This window comes from Musa acuminata, chromosome BXJ3-4 (genome assembly GCF_036884655.1).
Source record: "Musa acuminata AAA Group cultivar baxijiao chromosome BXJ3-4, Cavendish_Baxijiao_AAA, whole genome shotgun sequence".
Taxonomy (NCBI): domain Eukaryota; kingdom Viridiplantae; phylum Streptophyta; class Magnoliopsida; order Zingiberales; family Musaceae; genus Musa; species Musa acuminata.
The window spans coordinates 42,240,611-42,262,874 of NC_088352.1; the positions used below are offsets into that span (position 1 = coordinate 42,240,611).

Here is a 22,264-nt window from a genome sequence, read left to right on the forward strand (position 1 = left end):
ATTCTGCCAGAGCTCGAAGACTGAGCTTGGTGAATGCATCACCTGGCAAAGCTCGAGACTGAGCTAAGGCTGATGCACCACTCTGCCAGAGCTCGAAGACTGAGCTCTGTGGTTGCATCGCCTGGCAGAGCTCGGAACTTGAGCTCTGGCGGTGCAACCTCTTGGCTGGGGCGGTTGCACCTCCCAGCCTTGCAGCCCTGGCGGTTGCACCTCCTGGCTGGGGCGGTTGCACCTCCCAGCCCCACAGCCCAGGCGGTTGCACCTCCTGGCTGGGGCGGTTGCACCTCCTGGTGCAATCAGGGTCCGAATGGTTCACTCCATTCGACCCACTTTGAATCTTTTCAGGGGCCCAATTGCCCCAAGATTAAGCTAATGGGATCACCTCCCATTTTCATGCTTAATCATCATGCTAACTACGATTAACTCTAAGACAACTTCTGCAGCTTTGCTCCGATGCGTCAATCGCTTCTTCCGGCGAGTTTCCGGCCAACTTCCGTCGATCAACCGATAACCCTCGGTGATCCTTCTGCGGACATCCGGCATACTCCTGGACTTTGCGACGATCCACTTGGCGAGTTCCGACGAGCTTCGCTTGGCAAGCTTCTGGACTTCTCGGATCTGTTCTCTCTGAACCTCCGACGACCGTCCGAACTTCCGTCGAACTCTCGAACTCCCAACGTGATCATGATCTTGACTCCGGCGCAACTCCTGCTGCTTGTCTTACTCTCATCGTAGTTAATCCTGCACACTTAAAACAAAACTTCGATCGAGACAATTAATCCTAAGCAATTAACCAAGTTGTCCGACATGTCATTGGTCCCTCGACGCTTCGTCCGATTCTTCGGCGCATCGTCCTCTTCTGCAGCCTATTGCCCAATCGGCCAGTTGACTCCGCAACTCCGATATCCTTGGCACAATACCCGCTCTTCTTGGCCCGATGCCCGAGTCCACGGCCCGAAGCCTTCTGTCGATACGTCGACCGATCCACCGGCCCGACGTCCAATCTTCTGACATGTTCCTTCGGCACAACATGATTTTCCTGCTTTAATTGTCTCATCCTGATCGAAGCATCCTGCGTCACTCAAAACGCAGATTAAATCATAAACATATATCAAGTAGTTTCATCATCAAAATACGAGATTCAACACAAAGCACACAAGCAATTTTTTTAGAGTTTATTCATTGCAATCTAACAGACCCTATTCAAACTTCATCTTATCCGGGTTCCATTATATGCTTATCTTTATTGATGATTTTATAAGATTCATTTAGGTCTTCTTTGTAAAGGAAAATTTAATTTTTTTAAAAAAAATTAAGAGTTCAAGTTAACAATTAAAGATGTTATTGAAAGAAAAAATAAAATACTAAAAGGCTATCCACCAATAATAACAAGAAATTCATTTTTGATAGATTCTTCTCTTTTTGTAAAATGCATAACATCAAAAGAGAACTCATACATGCAAATATACTACAACAAAACGTGTGTAATAAAATGAAAGATTTGATATCTCATAAAGATTTATAAGTGTTAACTTCATGTAAAGAATTTAACAAAAATCTTATAGGTAGAATATATAATACGTGCAACTTATGTTATTAATCAAATTTCACTTAGTCCAATAAACTCATGTTTGATAAAAAAAAAATTATTAAAAATTTTAAAGTATTTGATTTTCTATGCTATGTTCACATATCATACTAAAAGATAAGTTTGATACTAAGGCTAAGAAATGTATATTCATTCCCTATAATAAAGGGAAGAAATGTTAAAAATGCATAGATCCTATGGTATCTCGAGATATTATATTTGATATAGTTTTTTTATTATCCTCTACAAGTAGTTTCTTTTAAATATATTAATTATAATAGTGAAAATTACATATATTCAAAACATATCATTGAGTTTCTTTTATCATTAATGCTCTTATGGATTTGAATTTTGGCTTGTGTATTTTCTCATATATATCTATTCTTATTGTTTTTTCATCACAAGAAAAGTGATAGAGAGAGTAATAATATTCATGAAAAAATTTTGAGAAGATAAAAAAGAATAATTATCAAACCAAAATTTTACAAAAATGAAGACAATAGAAGCATATATCATTGTTTTTTTTTTCTAAAACAATTGATCATCTTAAATCTACTTATTTTGATGAAGCCAAATATGTTAAGGAGTGAGAGGATATCATAGATAAAGAAATAAAGACTTCATAAAAATAAAACTTGGTATCTTGTGCTAAAGCCTATAAATGTAAATCTAATTATTTACAAATGGAATTGTGAAACAAAAGTCAAATGAAAATATAGATCATAAGACTTGTTGGAAGTATATATTTTTTAATTAAAAAAAAGATTATGAGGAAACTTTTAGCTATATGGTCAAGATGACATCTGTTAAGATGGTAATTGCTCAAGTAACTAATTTTAGATGAAAGCTTTAGCAACTTGATGTATATAATGCCTATCTATATGGTGAAATTTAAAATAATATTTATATGGAACAACCACTAGAGTAAACTTTTATTTTGAAACCAAATGAGTTAAGGCAAGCTTCAAAAATATGGTATGAAAAAAATACTTAATACATATATTTTATAATTATTTTGCTTCTCATTCATATCATAGCTTATTTATTAAAAAATAATGAAGCTCATATGTTATTGTTCTTGTATATATGGATAATATGATAATCACCGGAAATGACAAAATAGAAATTTTAAAGTTTCATAGTAATATTTTTCTCCGATTTGAAAGAAAAGTCTTGTGGGAGCTTAATATTTTTTTTTGTCTAGAGTTGTCTTAGTCTATAGTTAATGAATATAAAAGAAAGTATATTTATCTCCCAAATAAGCTATACAAAGAAAATTATTAAAAAGTTTGGGATTAACAAAAGTAAAAATATTTCTACTCCACACCAAATATAAAAGCTAAGTTATAATGATGATAATATTTTTTCTGACTCTCGATCTTTTTTTTTATTGGTAGTCTCATCCATGGTTCATCTTATCGGTCTATACCAGTGTATCGATCGATCATGACAGATATACTAACATATGGTATAATAAGATGTATTGACATACTAGTATATACTATCCATATCAATTCCTTATCGAATCGATGCATACCATGAAATGGTTTTAATTATAAAATTGGTCTCATATATTTAATAATTATAAAATTAAATATTATATTTTTAATTAGTTTTGTAAGTCATTTTATATGATCTCTAAGAAAGTACATCTTGATGCAGTAAAGATAATTTTAAAATATGTGAATTCAATTTTTGATTTAGGATTATTCTATAAGAAGGGCATTCATATTGAAATATATGATTATGAATATGCTAATCTAGGAGATAATTTGGATAATCGTAGACCCACTCTTAGCTAAGTCTTTTTAAATAGTACTGCTTGTATCTTATGGTATAGTAAAAAATAACAATCGATCTTCCTTTCTAATCGAAGGAGGATAAAGAACTTTCTCACTTCCTGCTTAAGAATATGTATGGTTAAATATTTTATGAAGGACAATTTGTTGTCAAATTAACAAACTAACTATATTGCTATGTGACAATCAAGGTGTCTTAATGCTGACTACACATCCAATTTGCCTTGCAAGAAACAAGTATATTAAGATTGAAATCATTTAATCTAAGAAAAGGTGGTTTAAGAAGTCATTGAGGTCATACAAATCAAGAGCAAATATAATATCATAAATATGTTTACAAAATCATTCTCCATGATGAAATGTTAAGATTTAAAGTATTATATTTTGGAGGATTTTAAAATATTTATTTTTTATCTTTTGAATATGTTGATTAGATAGAATTTTAGAGATAAAGAGTCTCTTAGTTTAAATTATTATTATACACTTATAAATAGATGATATTTAAGTATGTAGATCCATTCAAGTATTAAGTGTTGAATATATGATTTAAGTAAACGAGTAATTTAAGATTTTATATGCGTTAGTGTCTCTTTACATCGTTGGTTGAGGAGTCCGTATGACTATGGTTGATTCTAGATGCACAAGGTTGTTCGGTCTAGCGCTTGGGTCTCAGAAGCTTGCGTCGATCGTCCTGTTTTCTGGTGCAGCCCTTTGTCTCGGAGTCCTCAATGCGTAGGGTACCCCGTGTTGACGCTCGAGCGTCGGGTCGGGTTTGAGCCTCGTCTTTCAAGGACGACATTCTCTCTTGGCGGGTGGCTTGTTTCTTCGTCGCTGGGCTCCTATACACAAGTCGAAGTCGGGAGGGTGATTTCCTGACTCGACCCCTCCGAAGTTTAAGTTAGCTTTTGGTTGAATGAGTGAGAGTAGAATGCTTGAGTGGAAAAAATCTCCCCCATGTTAACTAGACGATGAGTTTTTATGCATACCTACGGGAGTTGGCTGCCACTGCCTCTTAATGGCCGCTAACCTCTTAAGCGGCGAACCTATACCTTTTCATGTCGACATCGATTGTCCTACGCAGCGTCGCACCCGAGCAGTACTGTCCTTGCCTTCGCGGGGTGGAGATGTACTCGAGCGGCACCATTCCACTCTTTGCAGGGTGGCATTGTACCTCAGCGACGTCGTCCCACCTTTTACGGGGTGGTGTCGTACTCGAGTGATGTCGTCGTCACACTTGAGCGGCGTTGTACCCGAGCGGCACCATCCTAACTTTTGCGGGATGACATTGTATTGATGTGATCCGCCACATCAACTTCGAAGCTTTTCATTGGCGCTGATGTGGTTATGGAGCTGCTTGAGGGCATGCTACCAAATTGTACCCTATCACACAGTAAGTGTTTTTCTACACACACACACAATCTCGAGAAGCGCCTCTCATTTCCATTATTTTCAAATTAAACCCCTTTTAATCCTTGAAAGACTCTCAATCATCTATTTTATTTCTTTCTTTTTTATATGAATCAATTTATAAGGTGAATTAGCTCAGTTATAATTTTTTACACTAGGATATAGTTTTTTTAATAATATAAAAATACTGTAATGTAGTAACAAAATTACTATTTTACAGTGTTTTTATACTACATTACAATAATTTTCTATTACTGTTAAAAAATAAAAATATTGTGTTATAGTATTTTTATATTATGTTATAATAATTTTCTAGTATTATTGAAAACATCATAAAGTATTGTAAAAAAATACTATAAATAAAATTTGTATAAAAATAGTTTTTATAATATTATAATATTTTTTGACATTATTGAAAACATTATAACATAATATAAAAATAACTATGACTGGAGTAGTTTTGTGTGTGTATGTGATTTTGTCACCTCTTTTAATCTTTTGGCTTGGTATGAGTATGGCATATATTTTTAATTTTTGAGTGGATATGAATAATGATATACCCCATTTTCTCACAAATTTTCTTAGGCTTCTATATATATATATATATATATATATATATATATATATATATATATATATAATAATAATAATAATAATAATAATAATAATAATAATAAAATAGCTTTCTATAATAATAATGATTTCTATAATAATAGCTTTTACATCTTGTTATACGTTATTTTTGTAAGATCACGGTGAAAAAGAATTAAGGAAAAAAAGCAAAAGAAAGTATGTAAAATAACTGATAATAATAATAATAAGATATTTATTTCTAGGTGGAACCGTTGTTTGTTGTGCTTGTCGGCGTCTTCCTTTGAGAGTTGAGAGCCCACGTCAGCTTTCTGTAATATCGCATTCCGGGCAACTTGCAGCCTTTTGCCCCTTTTTCGCATAACCTAAATTTGGTCAGAATCCTCCTCCGCCTCCTGGTCTTCAATCGAATTGGTCCGAATCCAACGTCGAAATCGATCGAAATATCTCACCTTTGTCGTCTTCATGCTTCCTCTCGATCCATCATGGATCTGGACACGCTATCCCCACCTGGCCCCTCCTCCTCCTCCTCTTTCTCCGCGGCTGCTGCCGGCCGCCTATGCCCCTGCGCCTGCCCCTTCTGCTGCCGACCTTCCTCCCCCTCCTGGCGACGCTCCATGAAGCGCCGGCTCGACCCCGACGCGGCCGATCACGGCCCCGCCCGGGTGGAGGTCGAGGACGAGGTGGCTGTCCTCCGAGAGGCCGTGGCCAGCCAACAGGAGACAATCCAGGAGCTCTGCGCGGAGCTCGACGAAGAGCGAAACGCCGCCTGCTCGGCCGCGAGCGAGGCCATGTCGATGATCCTCCGTCTCCAGCGCGAGAAGGCCGAAGCGCAAATGGAGGCCCGGCAGTTCAAACGCTTTGCCGAGGAGAAGATGGACCACGACCAGCAGGAGCTGATCGCGCTCGAGGACCTCCTCTTCAAGCGCGAGGAGGCCGTCCAGTCTCTCACCTTCCAGATTCAGGCCTATAGGCACCTACTTCTGGGCTACGGTATCGACCCTGGCGCAGTCGACGTTGCCCCCTCTGGTGGCTCTGTGAACGACGAGCCCGAGACCCCTCAGTCCAACGAGAGTCCCACCTTTGAATACACTCCTTTGAAGTGCACCTTAACCAATGGTGTCGAACGCGAAGAGGATTATCTCGATGAGGCTGCTGATCTTGAAAAATATGCGTTCGGTGAAACGCCACATGGCAGAGAGGACCTCGAGAATTTGGAGCAGCGGATTTGTCAGCTTGAGGCATTGCCGGACACCAGCAGCATGCTGGAGAAGGGCATCATCGAGGAGCCACCGGGATCATCGAGCCATTTCAGGCGATCATCCACCCATAGCTGTGACTCAGTTATGGGCATGACTTCACAAGAACCAATGGAAGGGGGAGAATTCCCTGCCTCGATGGACAGGCCATTGGACGACGGTGGTGACACTGATGGCATGAGCGATAGGGTGTACACAATTGATTCAGTGCATGGGGTTCCAATGGTCCATTCCTCCGAGGATGGCATGGAGAAGGGGAAGAGAGGGGAAATAGATGGAGGGGCAGATGGTGGGAGTCCAGATATAAAGAATCTGTACACGAGGTTGCAGGCGCTTGAGGTAGACAGAGAGTCGATGAGGCAGGCTATAATGTCGATGCAAACTGAGAAGGCACAATTGTTGTTGCTCAGACATATAGCACAGCAGCTGCATAAGGAAGTCTCTCCTGAGAGGAGAATCACCAAAAAGAAATCTTCAATTACAAATTTCTCTATTGTTTCCATGCTTAAGGTACTCTTCTTTTAAATTGTTCAATCAAATTAATCTTAGTTGCTGGGGATCTGTAACATATTACTCAGGCATCTGCTATCACATTGGAAGATTAGTTGTTACATCTTCTTGAATATCTAGTCCAACATTTGAAATTTATGGTGATAATGATAACTTAAAGCATTAGAATTGTCGTCATCGGGCTTGATAGGATAATCGATTCATTAAATTTATCGAGTCTTAATTACTAACTCAAGATGCTTAAGTCCAAGTTAACAGTGTCTATCATGCTCTTATAATTTAATTTAATTTTTCTCCCACTTAAAATGTGAGATCAAATTATGCATGTTACAAGAATCATGTAGCCAAGACAATGAAATCTAAACAATTTTATTAGATGCAAATATGTTATATCATGGATAATATGAAAAGAAAACCACACATTATCTTTAAATTTTATTTGTAAAAGAAAAAAAAATTGTAACTTCCTCATAGTAAAAAAAAAAAATGATGTAGATTAATATGTCATTTTTTTATGTTACTGACAAATTTGTTCCGTAATTCTTTAATACTTAGCTTGTTTGTATATGGTGACAAATGGCATTGACCAACAATTTGTCAACAAGCTCCAAGATAGTGGTGAAACTTGAGTTCTATCATGTAATAATTTCTTTGATGTTTATGCCTGGTCCAATCTGCTCTTCTGTACTTATACTAATTTACTTGGTAATAAATCAACACTTTTTCTGTGAAAGAGATGGTGATTTTCTTATCCTTTTCAGATGGCTGATCAATTGTTTAGGAGAGTTCATACTTCAATTTGAAATGTGCATCCAACTCTTCAAGGACCATGGCCTAATTCTTGAATTGGTTAGACAACATGAGAACAAGGACTACCATACATCAAGTAGAAAAAATGATGATGCATCACATGTTTTTCTTTTTGTGGAGACGCCATTGATCTTCATTGTTTGTAGTGTATTAATCAACAATGTTTTGTTGGTGACCTATTCCTTCAAATTTGTAGAATTTGATTTCAGTGTCAAATTTTGAGTCAATGTTGGAGAAAATTGCCTTTTCAAATGAAAGAGATTTATATTGGAACTTGGAAAAAAAAGGTTTAAAGTTTAATGGATAGGTCAGAAGAAGATTTCTTTAGACGTTTTGTGAGTGGTTCTCAGATGAGCTTCAATTTTAGTGCTTAATAGTCGACTCAGTACTTGATTAATTTTATAATAGCTCCTTTGGCTTTCATTGGATAACATTTAATGATGATGAAATTACATAGATCAAAAGCAAGAGAACAAACAAAATTGTTTCGGCATCATTTTTTTTACTTATTTCACTTCCATTTTTCTTGTCTTGTTTAGGTTTTGAAAACAAAAAACATGCGTCATATTATTAGTGAGTTAAGGTCCAAAATAAAATTTGTTGGCCTTGATGAAAATAGAGAAAAAGAAGGCACATCTAAATCAATAGTTTTAGCTCCAATGGTTAGAGACAATGGATTGCCTAGTTCAGTTTATGATGCCAGAGTAGTATAATTCAGGCATTGGCTTAATTTACTAGAGGACTTTAAACAGTGATATCTGATCAATCAACTTAATTGGATGAGCATGTATTCTGGGGAAATCTGACCTGTGTTTTTGGTGTGATCAGATTCTAAAAAAAGCCTAACTTGCAATTATAGTACTCTGACCATTGACGAAGCTGCCACCCTTGACAAAGGCTTAGCTGTTGATTACATTCAATAAATGCATTGACCCAACCCCATAAGTTATATCTGGTGATAACCTCAACAGTGGTGAAGGGTAGTAACAAGAGGTTCATTCTGTTTACATTATCAGCAGAGTCTATGTGGCTTCAGTTCTTTTAGTTAGAATTTATTTTCATTGTCCGAGCCAAAAAAATGTATATATTTGTGCGTATAAGAATAGATTAAAAAAAAAATGAGAAACCCTATTGTGCATCCTTCTTCAACACATGGTGCGATTTTGAACTGTAGATTTGCTTTGTTTTTTTTATTCTGAAATTAGTATTATGCGTGTCAGGGTAAATCTGTATTGTCTTTATCTCACCCATGTATAAGTAAGTAGTTTTTCATGTAGCAAGGTTCTTTGATTAATTTTCTTAATAAATGGTTTTTTGTGGATAAATAATAACTCTCCTAAGATGTATGGCATGCTAAGGTACACATACTGTGCATCATAATGAATTTCAAATGCATTTGAAATTTTAAACCAAAAGAATATATTTATTCCAGCGAAAATAGTTGCTTGAGTTTCTCTGAATTGACTAGATTTGATGTCTTTTTAGCTAGTTTTACAAGTTGAATAATCTCAAATGAGTGTTGATATGGGGATGTTTACCAATTCTATTACATTATGAACTCAGTGAGGAACTCTTTCTGGCTTACTTTAATTCCACCAGGACTTTGATTACATAACTTTCATCAGTTGGCTTCTCTTTTAGAAAAACTAGTAAGGTACTAAAGTTCCACTGAGATTGAGACTGAAATTGGCGAATGCTAGAAACTCTTCGTTTTAATTCAAACAGACAAACAAAGATCCAGTTAGTTTCAATCAAAGAGTCTAAAGGGACAAGGTCCTAGGTGCGCTTGATTGTCTGATGGTATCTCATTTAGAAAATTTCTGCTGGTAGAAGTACTCAAAATTATGAAAACTATTGTTGTTTTGGCAGTGTAATTGAAAATCCTGTCTCTAAATTTTAATTCCATTTTGCTGTTAGAAAACACAAAACAAACACTACACTACCAAATGGGAGGATACATGTTCAGTGATACAAAAGGACCCTACCCTTGGGATATATATCCCAGTGATTCTTTAGCTCAGCGAGTTGGATGCTAGAAGTTCATGATCCATGACAACTCCATGTGGTCATAACTTAGGTCTTTGAAGATGTGCAAATGAAAGGCTAGAACTTTCAACTTAATGTTTTGTTTACTTCACTTCTTTACTAATTGTTCTTTTTTTCTTGATGCAATCTCTATTGTTGGCTTGCTCAACCTTTCAAATATCATTGTCATGATCTGGTGAAGTTCTAATATTTTGCCGATCTCTGTTGGATTCTTCAAATCTTGAAGACCCACTGTTCGTGGAAGACATAAAACTGTAATTTGTGAAAGTTATTTTGCACGCATCTTGATATATACTGCATATTTGCTTGAAAGCTCCATTGTTATAGTTCAAGAATCATAATTCCTTGTTCTATAGTATCGTTGCCTTGAAGTTAAAAGGTTCTTGTTGTCTTGCCTTTTTCAGTGGATAATGTCATTTATTGTCTGGAGAAAGAAAGCGTCACGAATTAAGTATGTGTATGTTCTTTTTTTTTTTTTTTTACATTTTTGTCTATCATCTTATGAGGATGCTATAATATTAAATGTTTGTTAGGTACACATTTGGGTCATCAAATAACGTCGGGTTGCTGCTGCTTCTGGACAATTCACCTCGAATTAGTAACTGGAGTTGTATCACTAGAACACAAGGATGATCCCAGTTATGTTGTTCCACTAGTTTCTGATGAAAGCAGATAAGATTGATGTTAGCGTGTTGTTGGTTGATCATACTTTTGTGTTTGGAAGTGCTTTTTTGTTGTGGGGATCACATTTGGTCCCTCCTCCGATTTGCTTGGTTTTCATATTGCCTTATGTAATTGCTTTCCAAGCTTGAGGGTGTCCATGTGGTTTACAAGTAAACCATGGTCTTGTATAGTTAGATGTGCTATTGATTCTTGAGATTGATCTTGTAAAAAGTTTCTTGGTTTGTATCCAAGGCGAAATTGAACAGGTATTCCAATTACACTTTTTGAGTGTGATTTCTCTACCTTCACCTCATTTATGTATGTGGAATGTTGTACCTTGTTGGTGGTTCACCATTTGATTGTGAATAAGATAAGAAAATGCCTCGGGTTGGAGTAGCTGTGGATTTTTATTCACCATCTTGTGCTTGTAGTTGCAGCTTGTCTCAATTTCTGGATTTGGTTGCTGATGTTTGTTCTCTAATGAGGATTATTCTTTCTTTTCTCTCTCTCTCTCTCTCTCTCTCTCTCTCTCTCTCTCTTCACGATTACAAAATACTCCTGCTTGTTATTGTTTCTATTTTGTGCTAGGTTGTTTTATGTGGAGATTTTGTGACATGTTGGATTCAAAGAATGGTGTTCATGTTAATTTCAACGTCTCAGCTGTTTAGGATAAGCCATATGAATCTTTTCTTGTTATTAATCCAAAGTAATATTCTTATTTAAATTAAGAATATTTAAATCTTTATCTATAATGTTTTTCTTAGCATTTTTGAACTGCAAATCGTCTGTGAAATAGCGATTTTTTGTAAGGGTGAAATTGATTCTCATAACATCATGAGGCGGTTTGCAGTGGAACAACACATGTTGTTATGGTTTTATGTCTTCATATTTGAAATGAATATTTTATTTAATCACTAATAAATTTTCATCTATTTGATTATAATTAAGCTTAGCAATTTTCATCAATATGATTCATGATAATTTTCTTGATTTATGACTTAATACCATATAACTTAACACTATTTAACTTATCTTAGTTTACAAATACTCATCCACACCACCAGTTCTAACATGATTCATAAGGATGAATTCCTCATTTGTGCTGATTACAAGCAAAATAGGTTTGGTGAGACTCCCCATCACTAAGCATTGGTTAATGTAGTTTTGGAATGATAAGGCTCCCCATCACCACTTTCTTATCCTTTTAACTTTTTTGGTACATCCATTCGTTTTCTAGTTTTTCTTGTTCATTTAGATTAACAAAAAAAAAAAAAAACTTATTTGAAGGCATATGTAATGTTTACACCTTTCATAAAATATGAAATCTGGATATCCAATCTTAGATATAAAATTAGACGTTGATTTATGGATCATGATTACTGAAAATATGTTATCTTGCAATTTGGATTGTAGAAGGCAAATTTCTACGGATCAAGAGATAAATATAAAAATAATATTTCAGTTAATTATTGGCTCTAGAGAATAAACATGACCAATAGCAAGTTACAATTTAGGACAGTTATAGTGACAACAAGAGACTTCCATCCAACAAGAGAAACCATGCTTTAAGAGTTCTTACAATTGGAAATCTCCAACAAATTGGATATATTCAAATATGTCGTTTGAATTTGATCATACATTGCAATTCTTGGGGCACCAATGCTCTCAAAAAATCGGTATGGAATTCAAAACTATTACAATAACTGTATGAATGATAGTTACAAAAAAAAGAATATGAACCTCACCGACTACCTCATTATCCAATCTTCAAAGCCTCCCTAAAACCAATACCGAAACTTGCATGCACTCCTTTCTTGCCAAAACCAGTGTTCCCTTTTTGCATCATAGCTACAAATTCATTGTAATCTATGCGTCCGTCCTGCCAAAAGGAGAAAAAGATTCAAGAAACAAGAAAATTGCTTCTCTTATTGTAATTTCGGAACTAAATTAGAAACATATGTCGGAAAAATAAAACTTACATTATCTTGATCCACGTCTCTGATCATATCCTCCAGGCGCACATCTTCTATGCCAAACTCCTGACAAGCCTGCTGCAGTTCGTCTTGAGTTATGTAACCACTCCCATCTTTGTCGAAGTATGAGAAAGCCGCAAATAGATGATCCTCTCTCTCTATCTTGTTTAGATGCAAAGTGGCAGCAATAAACTCGCCATAATCAATGGTTCCGCTGTTATCAACATCTGCCTAAAATTTTCCATTTCCAACCAAGTAGAGGAATAAGCAAACATGGCAAGCAATACAATGCTCACACTGAATGAAATCTTTCACCAAATAATTTGCATGATAGAGTAATGATTTTCTTTAGAAAAGAAAGTAAACATTTACAGGGAAAATCAACCTTTTAAAATTTGATTTTCCTCCACAATAAAAGGAGATCATTGTGAATAATATAAGGTTTCTGAACTACTACAGTGTCCCATATAAGCTAATTAACAATGCAAATTATTTGGGCGTTGCGACAGTTGCGATTTCAAAGAATATCATAGATATCATATCATAAACTCTTAGTGGGGGGCTAAAATTTTGCATTTATCACCTGTGCTTAAATATTTTCTATAATTTGTAGGGTTTAATGGACATTCTGTAATAAACATTATTAGTATATATCATATTGGATGAATTGAACACCATTTAGCACTATTAAAGCACAGCCTTGTATAGTTCAAAGATTAAATTATGGTAAGAATAAAATTCTTGATAGTAAGTTTCAGTTAATAGATACACATTATCTAAGCTCTCAGAATTAAGATACCTACCGCCTGCATAAGAGCATAAATTTCTGACTCCTTGAGATTAGCACCAAACTTTTCCAATCCAGCCTTCAATTCTTCATAGGTTATCTGTCCACTGTTGTCTGTATCTATCATCTTAAACATCTCCTTAAGGCCAGCAATTTCATCTTCAGAAAGATGTTCAGCAATAACCTATATAAGGGAGTATTTAAATCAAACAAATAATCCAAAAACATATATTTTTACATTTAAATCAGCATAATGGCAAACAAAAAACAAATGATTGTAGTTCCGGATAAAGAGTGCATTTGCACAGAAAGCTACAGGAGAACATAGGAATAAACTATCAAACAAGTAGCACCCAAAACAAAACAGGAAAGAAAAAACATGAGAAATTCGACTATATCACTGAATATTATAGCTATTAGATATATAAACTATAAAGATAAAAAGACGAGGATGAAGCTTCTACAATGAGGGTCCCTTCTTAACATAAGCCAGATAGCTAAACCACCAGAACATATAAGCCTGCATTGGTTATGGGTGGTCATTCTCACCGCTTAAAGAAGAAAAGATTGCAGCCTGAAGATGAAAAATATGGCTCAACAAATTGTATAAAGGACACGATTATCGAGCAAACTTGTGGTTAACCCAAAACTACTAGCCTTGGGAAATTATATGTACGAATCATCTGAAACAGAAAAATAACAAGTAAAAAACAAAATTGAAACAGTCAACATTCTTTGCCATTGTGATTAAAAGACATGCATGACAACATCTGCATTTAACTAATGATCACAGCCAGCATTATATAAACAGTTTGCAACTTCCAAAGTTGACTAAAAATTTGTTCTGTAGATTTGTTCGTCAATCATTCATTACTTTTGAAGATTATGATTTATAGCTTACTCTGATAGCCATCTTTTTGAGTTTGTTCATTGCAGAAAAATGTTTCAATCGAGAGAGAACAGCAGAATCCAGAGGCTTATCAGGAGCCACTCCATCAATCTGAACCCAAGGATGACCTGAGAGGAAGAAAAAAAAATTAGTAATTTAAATCACCATAGAACTAAACTGTCAAAATTTTCTATCAAGCATAAGGTTTTCACAATAGGCAAACTAGCAGACAAGCCCATTCAAGCTTTCCAACTTCTGTATAGAACTGGATGATGATGCTAATTTGAGAGCCAAACTCACAAAGATTAAACAGGTAATCAGGTGGCATTGCTTAATCAGAGTCAGCCTAGGTTAACTGAAGTCACACCTATCAAAACTTGAGTCAAGTGTCTCTTTATCCACTGTTATCGCCAAGGTATTTTCGTGCAATAAGTGAGAGACCATTCTAAAAACAAATCATGAATTTTCATTCTCAGAATTGTTTCAGATATTTCTGGTGAATACCATCTAATTGAAGCATAAGAACTTACATAGAACTTCATGGGCAGTCATCCGCCTCCTGGGGTCCCTAACAAGCATTCTTCTTACAAGATCTTTGGCACTTTCGGATATGCTAGGCCATGGATCTGACTGAAAGTCAAGTGTGCCATGTAAAACCTCCTCAAATATGCCTTGCTCGGTTTCTGTGTGTGATGTAAATTACAGAACATATTAACTGAGGTCATAGATAAATATATTTTACAGTAAAAGTTAGATATATCAGTATAAACATGCAAATAAACATGGTGATATATACCAATGAACTGTTATAAACTCTAAGCTAACATAAGTGAAGGATAAAATTATCACCAGCCCAAAATGGAGGGACACCACTCAGAAGAATATAAATGATTACCCCTGCACTCCAGACATCTGCCTCTGGACCATACCGTTTTTTCAGAACTTCTGGTGCAACGTAATAAGGGCTACCAACCACATCAGTGAATATTTCTCCTGAAAAAGAGAATCTGACAATTAACAGACCAGACAAAGGATAATTCAAGTCTTGCTTACAAAGGAAGCGAATGATAGATGTAGCTCATGAGATTAGAGGAGAATAAGAAAGAGATTTTTCCTATATGATTCTGTATCTAGCTTTCTACAAGGCATTCCACATTGAAGCACTTCATAGAATAGTTAAAGATATCTAAAGGCTCATACGTAATGATGGTAGGCACAATCTACCATTAGGCTAAAATGGAGTTGGACCACTTCTCTATTCTATTGAATTGTCATTATAGAAGTGTTTTCTAAGAAATGGACTAGTTCAGAAACGTGGCTGGAGATTGTATTCAGATGAAATACACCCTGGTACATCTGGAATCGGGACTTCATTTTTAATGTTAGAATCTAGATGCATGATTGTTGTTTCACAGTTTTGCTAGTGGTGTATCATGGTCTAAAAACTCTTAAGTAACATCTCAAAATATTAGTGTATCACAATCCACACAGATGCTGAAACCAAGTAATCTATGTCTCATTTCTCTGTAACTAGCACAATCTTGCATCTGGACTATGTGATTGATGTCAGATTATAGACACGTGCAACTCTGATCCTTAACTGTAGAAACGAGGATTATACAAAGAACTCTATGATAAATGAGAGGAAAAAGAACAGAAGACAAGGACTATCTATCAAGTTCACTAATTGCTGTTGCTAAGTTATAAATAAGTTCATGCTGATACCACCTCTTTGACATGTGGTCAAGGGCAGAAGGCCTTTCGTGTCTCCATCTGCAATATAGCCAGGTCATAATTTATTTGATGACTCTGGCCTGTGCCCAAGTCATAATTTACAGCATTCAACTTTATTCTCCAATTCAACTTCTCCGTTTCAAACAACACAGCTCATAAATCAGGTTCCTATTAAGTGCCATATCCAATATGGGGCTATAGATGTTGAAGTTAGAGAAATCTTGAGTTATAAAATTTTAAGTGACTTTCTCAAGGAAGAAAAATGGTTGCCAATTGCAAAAAAGTTAGTGGTACAAAATTGTCCATACTGTACTGGGAGGCAAAGAGAAGAAGATGTATATACTAATCTAAAGAATATTTAGACACTATTTTCTCAGCTAGATCCATGGTGTTGCACATCCAATATACTGAATGACAATGATGTTGAGTCAGGTTATAACTTATAAGAGATCACAAAAAGACATGAGATAATTCAAAAGCAAGAATATACACCAAAATAGATGCACATGGAAGAAGAAGAGTACCTGGTTGGAAGAAAATTGACAATCCAAAATCGATAGTCTTAAGACGTGCATCCTCCATTTGGTTAACAAAAAGAAAATTCTCGGGCTTGAGGTCACGATGCATGACTCCCATTGAATGACAGGCTTCCACGACACCCACGATCACCTTTGCAAGCTCTGCTGCCTTTCTTTCAGTGTAATGCCCCTTCTGAATGATCCTATCAAATAACTCACCACCAGCACACAACTCCATGACCACATGAACAGCAACAGCATCTTCGTAGGCCTCCTTGATGGATATTACGTTTGGGTTACCAGACAAATGATGCATTATCTGGATCTCTCTCCTAACATCGTCCACATCCTCCTCAGTTGTCAACTTCCTCTTCAGAATGGATTTGCAAGCATATTCCTTGCCGGTTGCCTTCTCAATGCAGAGATACGTCGTCCCAAACTGTCCCTGCCCCAGCTTGCGACCTAAGCTGTAAACGTCCTTCAAATTCTCGGTTTTGCTCTTCAATACAAATTCAACCTGAAGTCCTGCAACGCTTGAGGCTCTCTTGACATGGTTGGGTTTCGTGGGTTGGTCTGTTGGAGGCCTTTCAGGTGCCGGCTTAGACTCTGCTTCGGGGACTTTGGCTGGCTTCGCCTCGTCATCTTGAATCTTAACCGGTTGGGGCGCGTCAGTATCTGGTTTAGGTGGCGTCGCTTCGGTTCCCTCGCCGGTGGCCTTGCCATTGGAGGTCGGAAGATCATCCTTGTTCGATCGGTTACGCCAAATGGTAGCGGACACTGATTGGAAGAACCCATTCTTCGAGAGGCTCGGCCCAACACATGTATTCCCCATCCGATTCAGCAATCAAAATTCCCAGCGACTCCTCTTCGGCATTTTCTCGAGAAACGCCAGGACGTACTCACGCAAAATGCAATGCTAAATTCCAGACTCCGGACCAATAAAATTTCCAGCAAGAGCTGCAACTCCAAGGGAAATACACATAACAGCCGGATCTCGCGGGCGAACACACGTGCAAAATTCGATTTTTACGTGACGCAATCGAAGAACAAGGAACGAGAACGAAGGGGGATCAAAGAAAGGCGACGCCCTTCGGCAAAAAGCAACGAGACAACGGAACCAGGCGACGAAAGGATGGGGAGAAACTCCAACAAAACCCTAGAAATCCCTCGGCCGGTGGAAATGGGCCTGTTCCTGCACAGAAACCTGCTAATCGCTACAGCACGATTTGGAGGCGATGCCTCGTTGGGCAGGGAGATGCGGAGGAACAGGTGCGCAACGATCAACGAAGCGGTCCGATAACCGGCAGTTCTCCGTCTCATTGATTGGTTCTTCTTGGAGTCCAGAACGAGGACGTCCAATTGAGGAAATTTCTTATTAATTATTATTCCATTTATTAATTGATTAATTTTTTTTCTTCTTTTTTATGAAGTATGATATCTCTCTCATCCCCGAAACCATCAGTTGCGTTTTCACCGTCCGATTACTTTCGTACTAAAATCACGACCGCAAGCCGAGAGACGACGAATCTCAACCGTCATACTCTTCGAACGCTAACCAACAAGTTACCCTGGTGCTGATTGGACTTATCAGGAAGGCCTTCCGTCGCCTTGTCACGATTGGTTAGAGGGTGCGAGAACGGGTGGTCGGCGAAGGAGTTCCAACAGAATTTTCCTGGCCGTTTACAGTTGGCCCGTCCCATCTTCGTGCTTCATTGGCCTCCGACGGTGGGTCACGGATGGGCCCCATAATCTTCAGTAATCCCCAGACAGGTAATTATTTTAGAGGCTAAATATATTCTCTGGTGATTTAATGGTGGCAGAAGGATCCACGTTTTAATATACGAGTGGGGTCGAAGGCTGCACGCTGTTCTGGCAGACACTTAGATCACCCTTGAAATGTCGTGCGAAGTATGATCACCCAAGAAAGAGCAACCATCGGAAGACCCCAGTAACCAAGTGGGTCAAGTAAGAAGGTTCACCCGCTAGGTTAAGTCTTAGGGTAAGAATAAGATCTAAGATACGTAGAAAAATACGCCTATTCTGTACGCGTAAACTATACGACGGCGGCGACGTAGAAGCGGTTCCATTACGATACGTTTTCTTTCCTCACTCTCACTATCTCCTTCCCTACCTTTCTCTCTCTCTTTCCATCGCGATTATAGCATTCCCATGATGAATTATACGTACATACAAATATCATATACGGTTATTTAAAGTTATTATTCTTCTATATACGCTTCTGGAGCCCTGAAGTCTCATTTTATGTCGATATGGCTCTGAATACGATCCTTCTGTGCATATCAGTGCAACATTATAGATGTGGATTTCAAAGTTGATTGCTTGCTATCATTGTCTGACTTTGGTCAATCTGATACGGTGCGACCGTTGTGTTCCTGTTGAACTAGAATTGGGTACCAAATAAGGATGATTTGGAGATGGAAGATCATATCATGTTACTACTACCTCACACAAAACGTAGGCAGGTGCGGGTGCAATTGTATATGTGCATTGCTACATTCAGATTCTCGATCTATTGCATGCAGTATGGTGCGATAAATAGAATGGAAAAGAGTTGGAGGTGTTCTGATGGATGAGATTCTAAATCGTTAGATGTGTTAACAACTAAACATTTACAAGAAAGGTAGCTTAATGCACAAGGCTTTTGACAAAGCATGATTTGGAAGGGACAATGTATACGGTTTTGCTACGGCAAGTACTAGAGAAATCGTTTCAGTAACTTGAGCTGAAGAAGAAGGGTTGGGGGAGGATGAGGAGGAAGAAGAAGGAAAGGAGGAGATGTATTGGTCTACTAACGACAGACGAGATAGCTCCCGAGGAGAAGAGACACAAACCCTAAATACAAGCTTTTTATGTGAAAAAAAGAACTGGATCCGAACCACCCATGAAGGAGCATTTCATGTCTCGATTCACGCCTTGACCGATAAATATCAGTCCATCCCAACTGGTCCAGTAGGTTTCGAATTCCTTGATGGATACTGTCAATGCAAGTTCACCAAATTGTAGTGTCTAATGTCTTCGATGACATGAAATAAGTTCACCAAATTGTAGTGTGAAGGGTGTATAACATAATTGAATGTGTAATATAGTTAATATATTTAACTTTGGTTATCTTCTTTATTGATGTTATGAAGGAATATTTTTTTATTTTTTTTGCATAAATTTAATTTGATTATCATATAACAGGATCGAATTTTGCTAAATTTCTTATGTATAATGGGATTACATCAAGATTCTGATCTTTGATCAGAATAATGAACGTAAGATGATTTAATGCACGACTATTATTTGCCATCACCAATGTATTGGTTTGATGAAGCCGCAAAGACCCTAAAAGTTTACAAGTTGTAAGATATGAGAAGTAATCAGATGAGCTTGAATTGTGAGTATGAAATACTCTGTTGACATGAGGTAATGTTTCAGACATTGGAATTGATAGTGTAGGAGGATGGAAGACAACACAAGAGAAAACGAATATAGTTTTAGTTTCCTATTATGTGATTCTCATAATTGAAGACACTCAAATTTTTCTTGAAGAAAATTAAGAGATACTCGTTAAATCTAAGTAGTAAGCTGAATTAATTGAGGGTTCAGATTCCATTTTTTTGGATTCAATCGGTTGATTTGATCTTAGATCTTGTGAATATATATGTTTCAAACTTTGTTGCAGAGAGAATAATTGGAAGAGAAAGAAACTGAGAAAGAACAGCACGAGATGAAATGATCAGATCAGATCAGACAGCTCTCTTTCCCTTCGTCAAGTTCATTAAAATGAATAGAATCGGAGAAGCACGAAATGTGGTGCTGCACTCAGGCCTTTGAACGTACATAGTCCAAGTGTAGCAAACGTTTTTTACCGTGAAGTGACGTTTCAGGTTTCGGTGCAGAAAGATAGGTAGAGAGAGAGAGATGACTGCTGGAAGAACAATGTGAGAGATGAAAGCATCATCGCAGCTTTCTCTCTCTCTCTCTCTCTCCTCAGCATTCGTCGAGCCTCATTTAAATCAATAGAATCAAAAGATAGAGCATGGAAGTGACGTTTCAGAGACCGAAAGGAGGGCTGCCAAAAACTTCTGGGCATTGAGTAATGGTGCATGTGACGAAGACACGGAGGGCAAGGTGGTAGGGCACAGGACTGCTCCACCATGAAACTTTTGAACCTTTTTATCGGGAAAAATGAAGCTGTTGGATCCATATGTTTGTGTACAGCATCTTTGTCATTTAAGTAATTGAGCAAGGTAAATAACATAAGTATATATGATGCTTTACTTCAGTCATATCATGAAAAGGAATCGCATATTGATGCCAACACGTTGTGAACAGCGACGTGAGATGAGAGAGAAAAAAAAAATCCAAGTACTGTACTTTCGGCTGAGCCATGGCGTAGTGGTACTTTAAAGAAGAGAAAGAGAAGCAAAATAAAGGTACATGGGTTGGTGGCTAGCCAACTAGCCTTAAATGCACCCTGAGACAGACGTATGCATCACTCTCTCTCTCTCTCTCTCTCTCACTCTCACATACACACACAGAGAGAGATGTATACATCCCTCACACATTTCTTAGACAGACGTATACATCCCTCTCTATCTCTTTCTCTCTCATGCATGCACACGTATACATCCAGCACAAACATATGTGTCCCGAGACAGACGCATCCATTCCTCCCTCTTTCCCACACACACGCACACACTGAAGGCAGAAGTACTCTTTCTCGTACACAGAGACACACAGAGGCAGGTATACGTCCCTCACAAACATATGTATGTATCCTGAGATAGCCACCATATATATGATTCATATGATGAAACTGTTATAATCATTAACAGAGTTTCTAAATATGGAAGTTTATATATATATATATCAGTTGAAATTCTAATTAACAAAAAATTATTATGATAATAAGAATATTAAATATATTTTAGATACTATACATATTTTATATTTTTTAACTCGAACTAATTATTGGTAACCGTTATGTAAACTGTAAAATGAATATTAATAGAAGATACTTACCATATATATATATATATATTAATAGAAGATCTATATATGAAGAATATTAATTTATAAATATAAATATGTATAATTTGCAAGGGCAAAAAACGTTATTATGCGACTTTGCAAGGATAGGTACGTCAAATCCTGATGCCACAATATCACTATTTATTCCTTGGAATCCACCGGCGTCGTCGTCGTCTACGGTTGGCTTTCAATATAGCAGGCCTGCAACCGCCTGCAACCGCTGCTGCTGCTGCTGATGGCGGTGGAAGTGATATCATCTTGCGTTGAATTCACGGAAGACCAAAAAGAAAGAGGGAGAGATTCGTGGGAGGGAGTGTTCTTGGCGTGTTCCCGGTTGCAGAGCCCTACACATTCTGAATCACTGTTGACTGTGACACTTCATCACCTCACCACATTCCCAGTCACTGTTGATATGACATTTCATCATCTCACCATTCCCGTTCTCTCTCACTCTCTCATGCATATATTAATGAACTTGTCATCATGTATAAACACATCTGTTTACATGTATAGGATTACAGATGTGTCTGTTTACATGTATAAAACCTTTGCTGATATTGAAGCCTTTATATCTCATCTAATTTATATTTGTTCTTGTAAGTCCTGAAACTTCCTTCTTGATGCTTGGTAGAACACTTTGCTGCATACTT

The 22,264-nt window shown here is 37.1% G+C and overlaps 2 protein-coding genes across 3 annotated transcripts; one reads left to right on the plus strand and one right to left on the minus strand.

Annotated features, from left to right (window-relative positions):
* Window positions 1-5,658: 5,658 nt before the first annotated feature.
* On the plus strand, window positions 5,659-10,975 carry LOC135634582 (myosin-binding protein 7-like). Of its 2 annotated transcripts, XM_065144967.1 has the most exons (3): window positions 5,661-7,154; window positions 10,415-10,461; window positions 10,544-10,975. In XM_065144967.1, the coding sequence occupies exons 1-3, from the start codon at window positions 5,871-5,873 to the stop codon at window positions 10,641-10,643; spliced, it is 1,431 nt and encodes a 476-aa protein (XP_065001039.1). In that variant the 5' UTR covers window positions 5,661-5,870; the 3' UTR covers window positions 10,644-10,975. The 2 variants fall into 2 exon arrangements, with proteins under 2 accessions (XP_065001040.1, XP_065001039.1); XM_065144968.1 differs by lacking the exons at window positions 10,415-10,461; window positions 10,544-10,975 and adding an exon at window positions 9,882-10,399 and having other exon boundaries at window positions 5,659-7,154.
* Window positions 10,976-12,212: 1,237 nt separating this feature from the next.
* On the minus strand, window positions 12,213-17,882 carry LOC135635277 (calcium-dependent protein kinase 10-like). Its single transcript, XM_065146251.1, has 7 exons — window positions 16,581-17,882; window positions 15,172-15,315; window positions 14,853-15,005; window positions 14,335-14,450; window positions 13,450-13,617; window positions 12,653-12,877; window positions 12,213-12,552 (listed from the first exon to the last, which is right to left on the minus strand). The coding sequence occupies exons 1-7, from the start codon at window positions 17,404-17,406 to the stop codon at window positions 12,430-12,432; spliced, it is 1,755 nt and encodes a 584-aa protein (XP_065002323.1). The 5' UTR covers window positions 17,407-17,882; the 3' UTR covers window positions 12,213-12,429.
* Window positions 17,883-22,264: the final 4,382 nt, after the last annotated feature.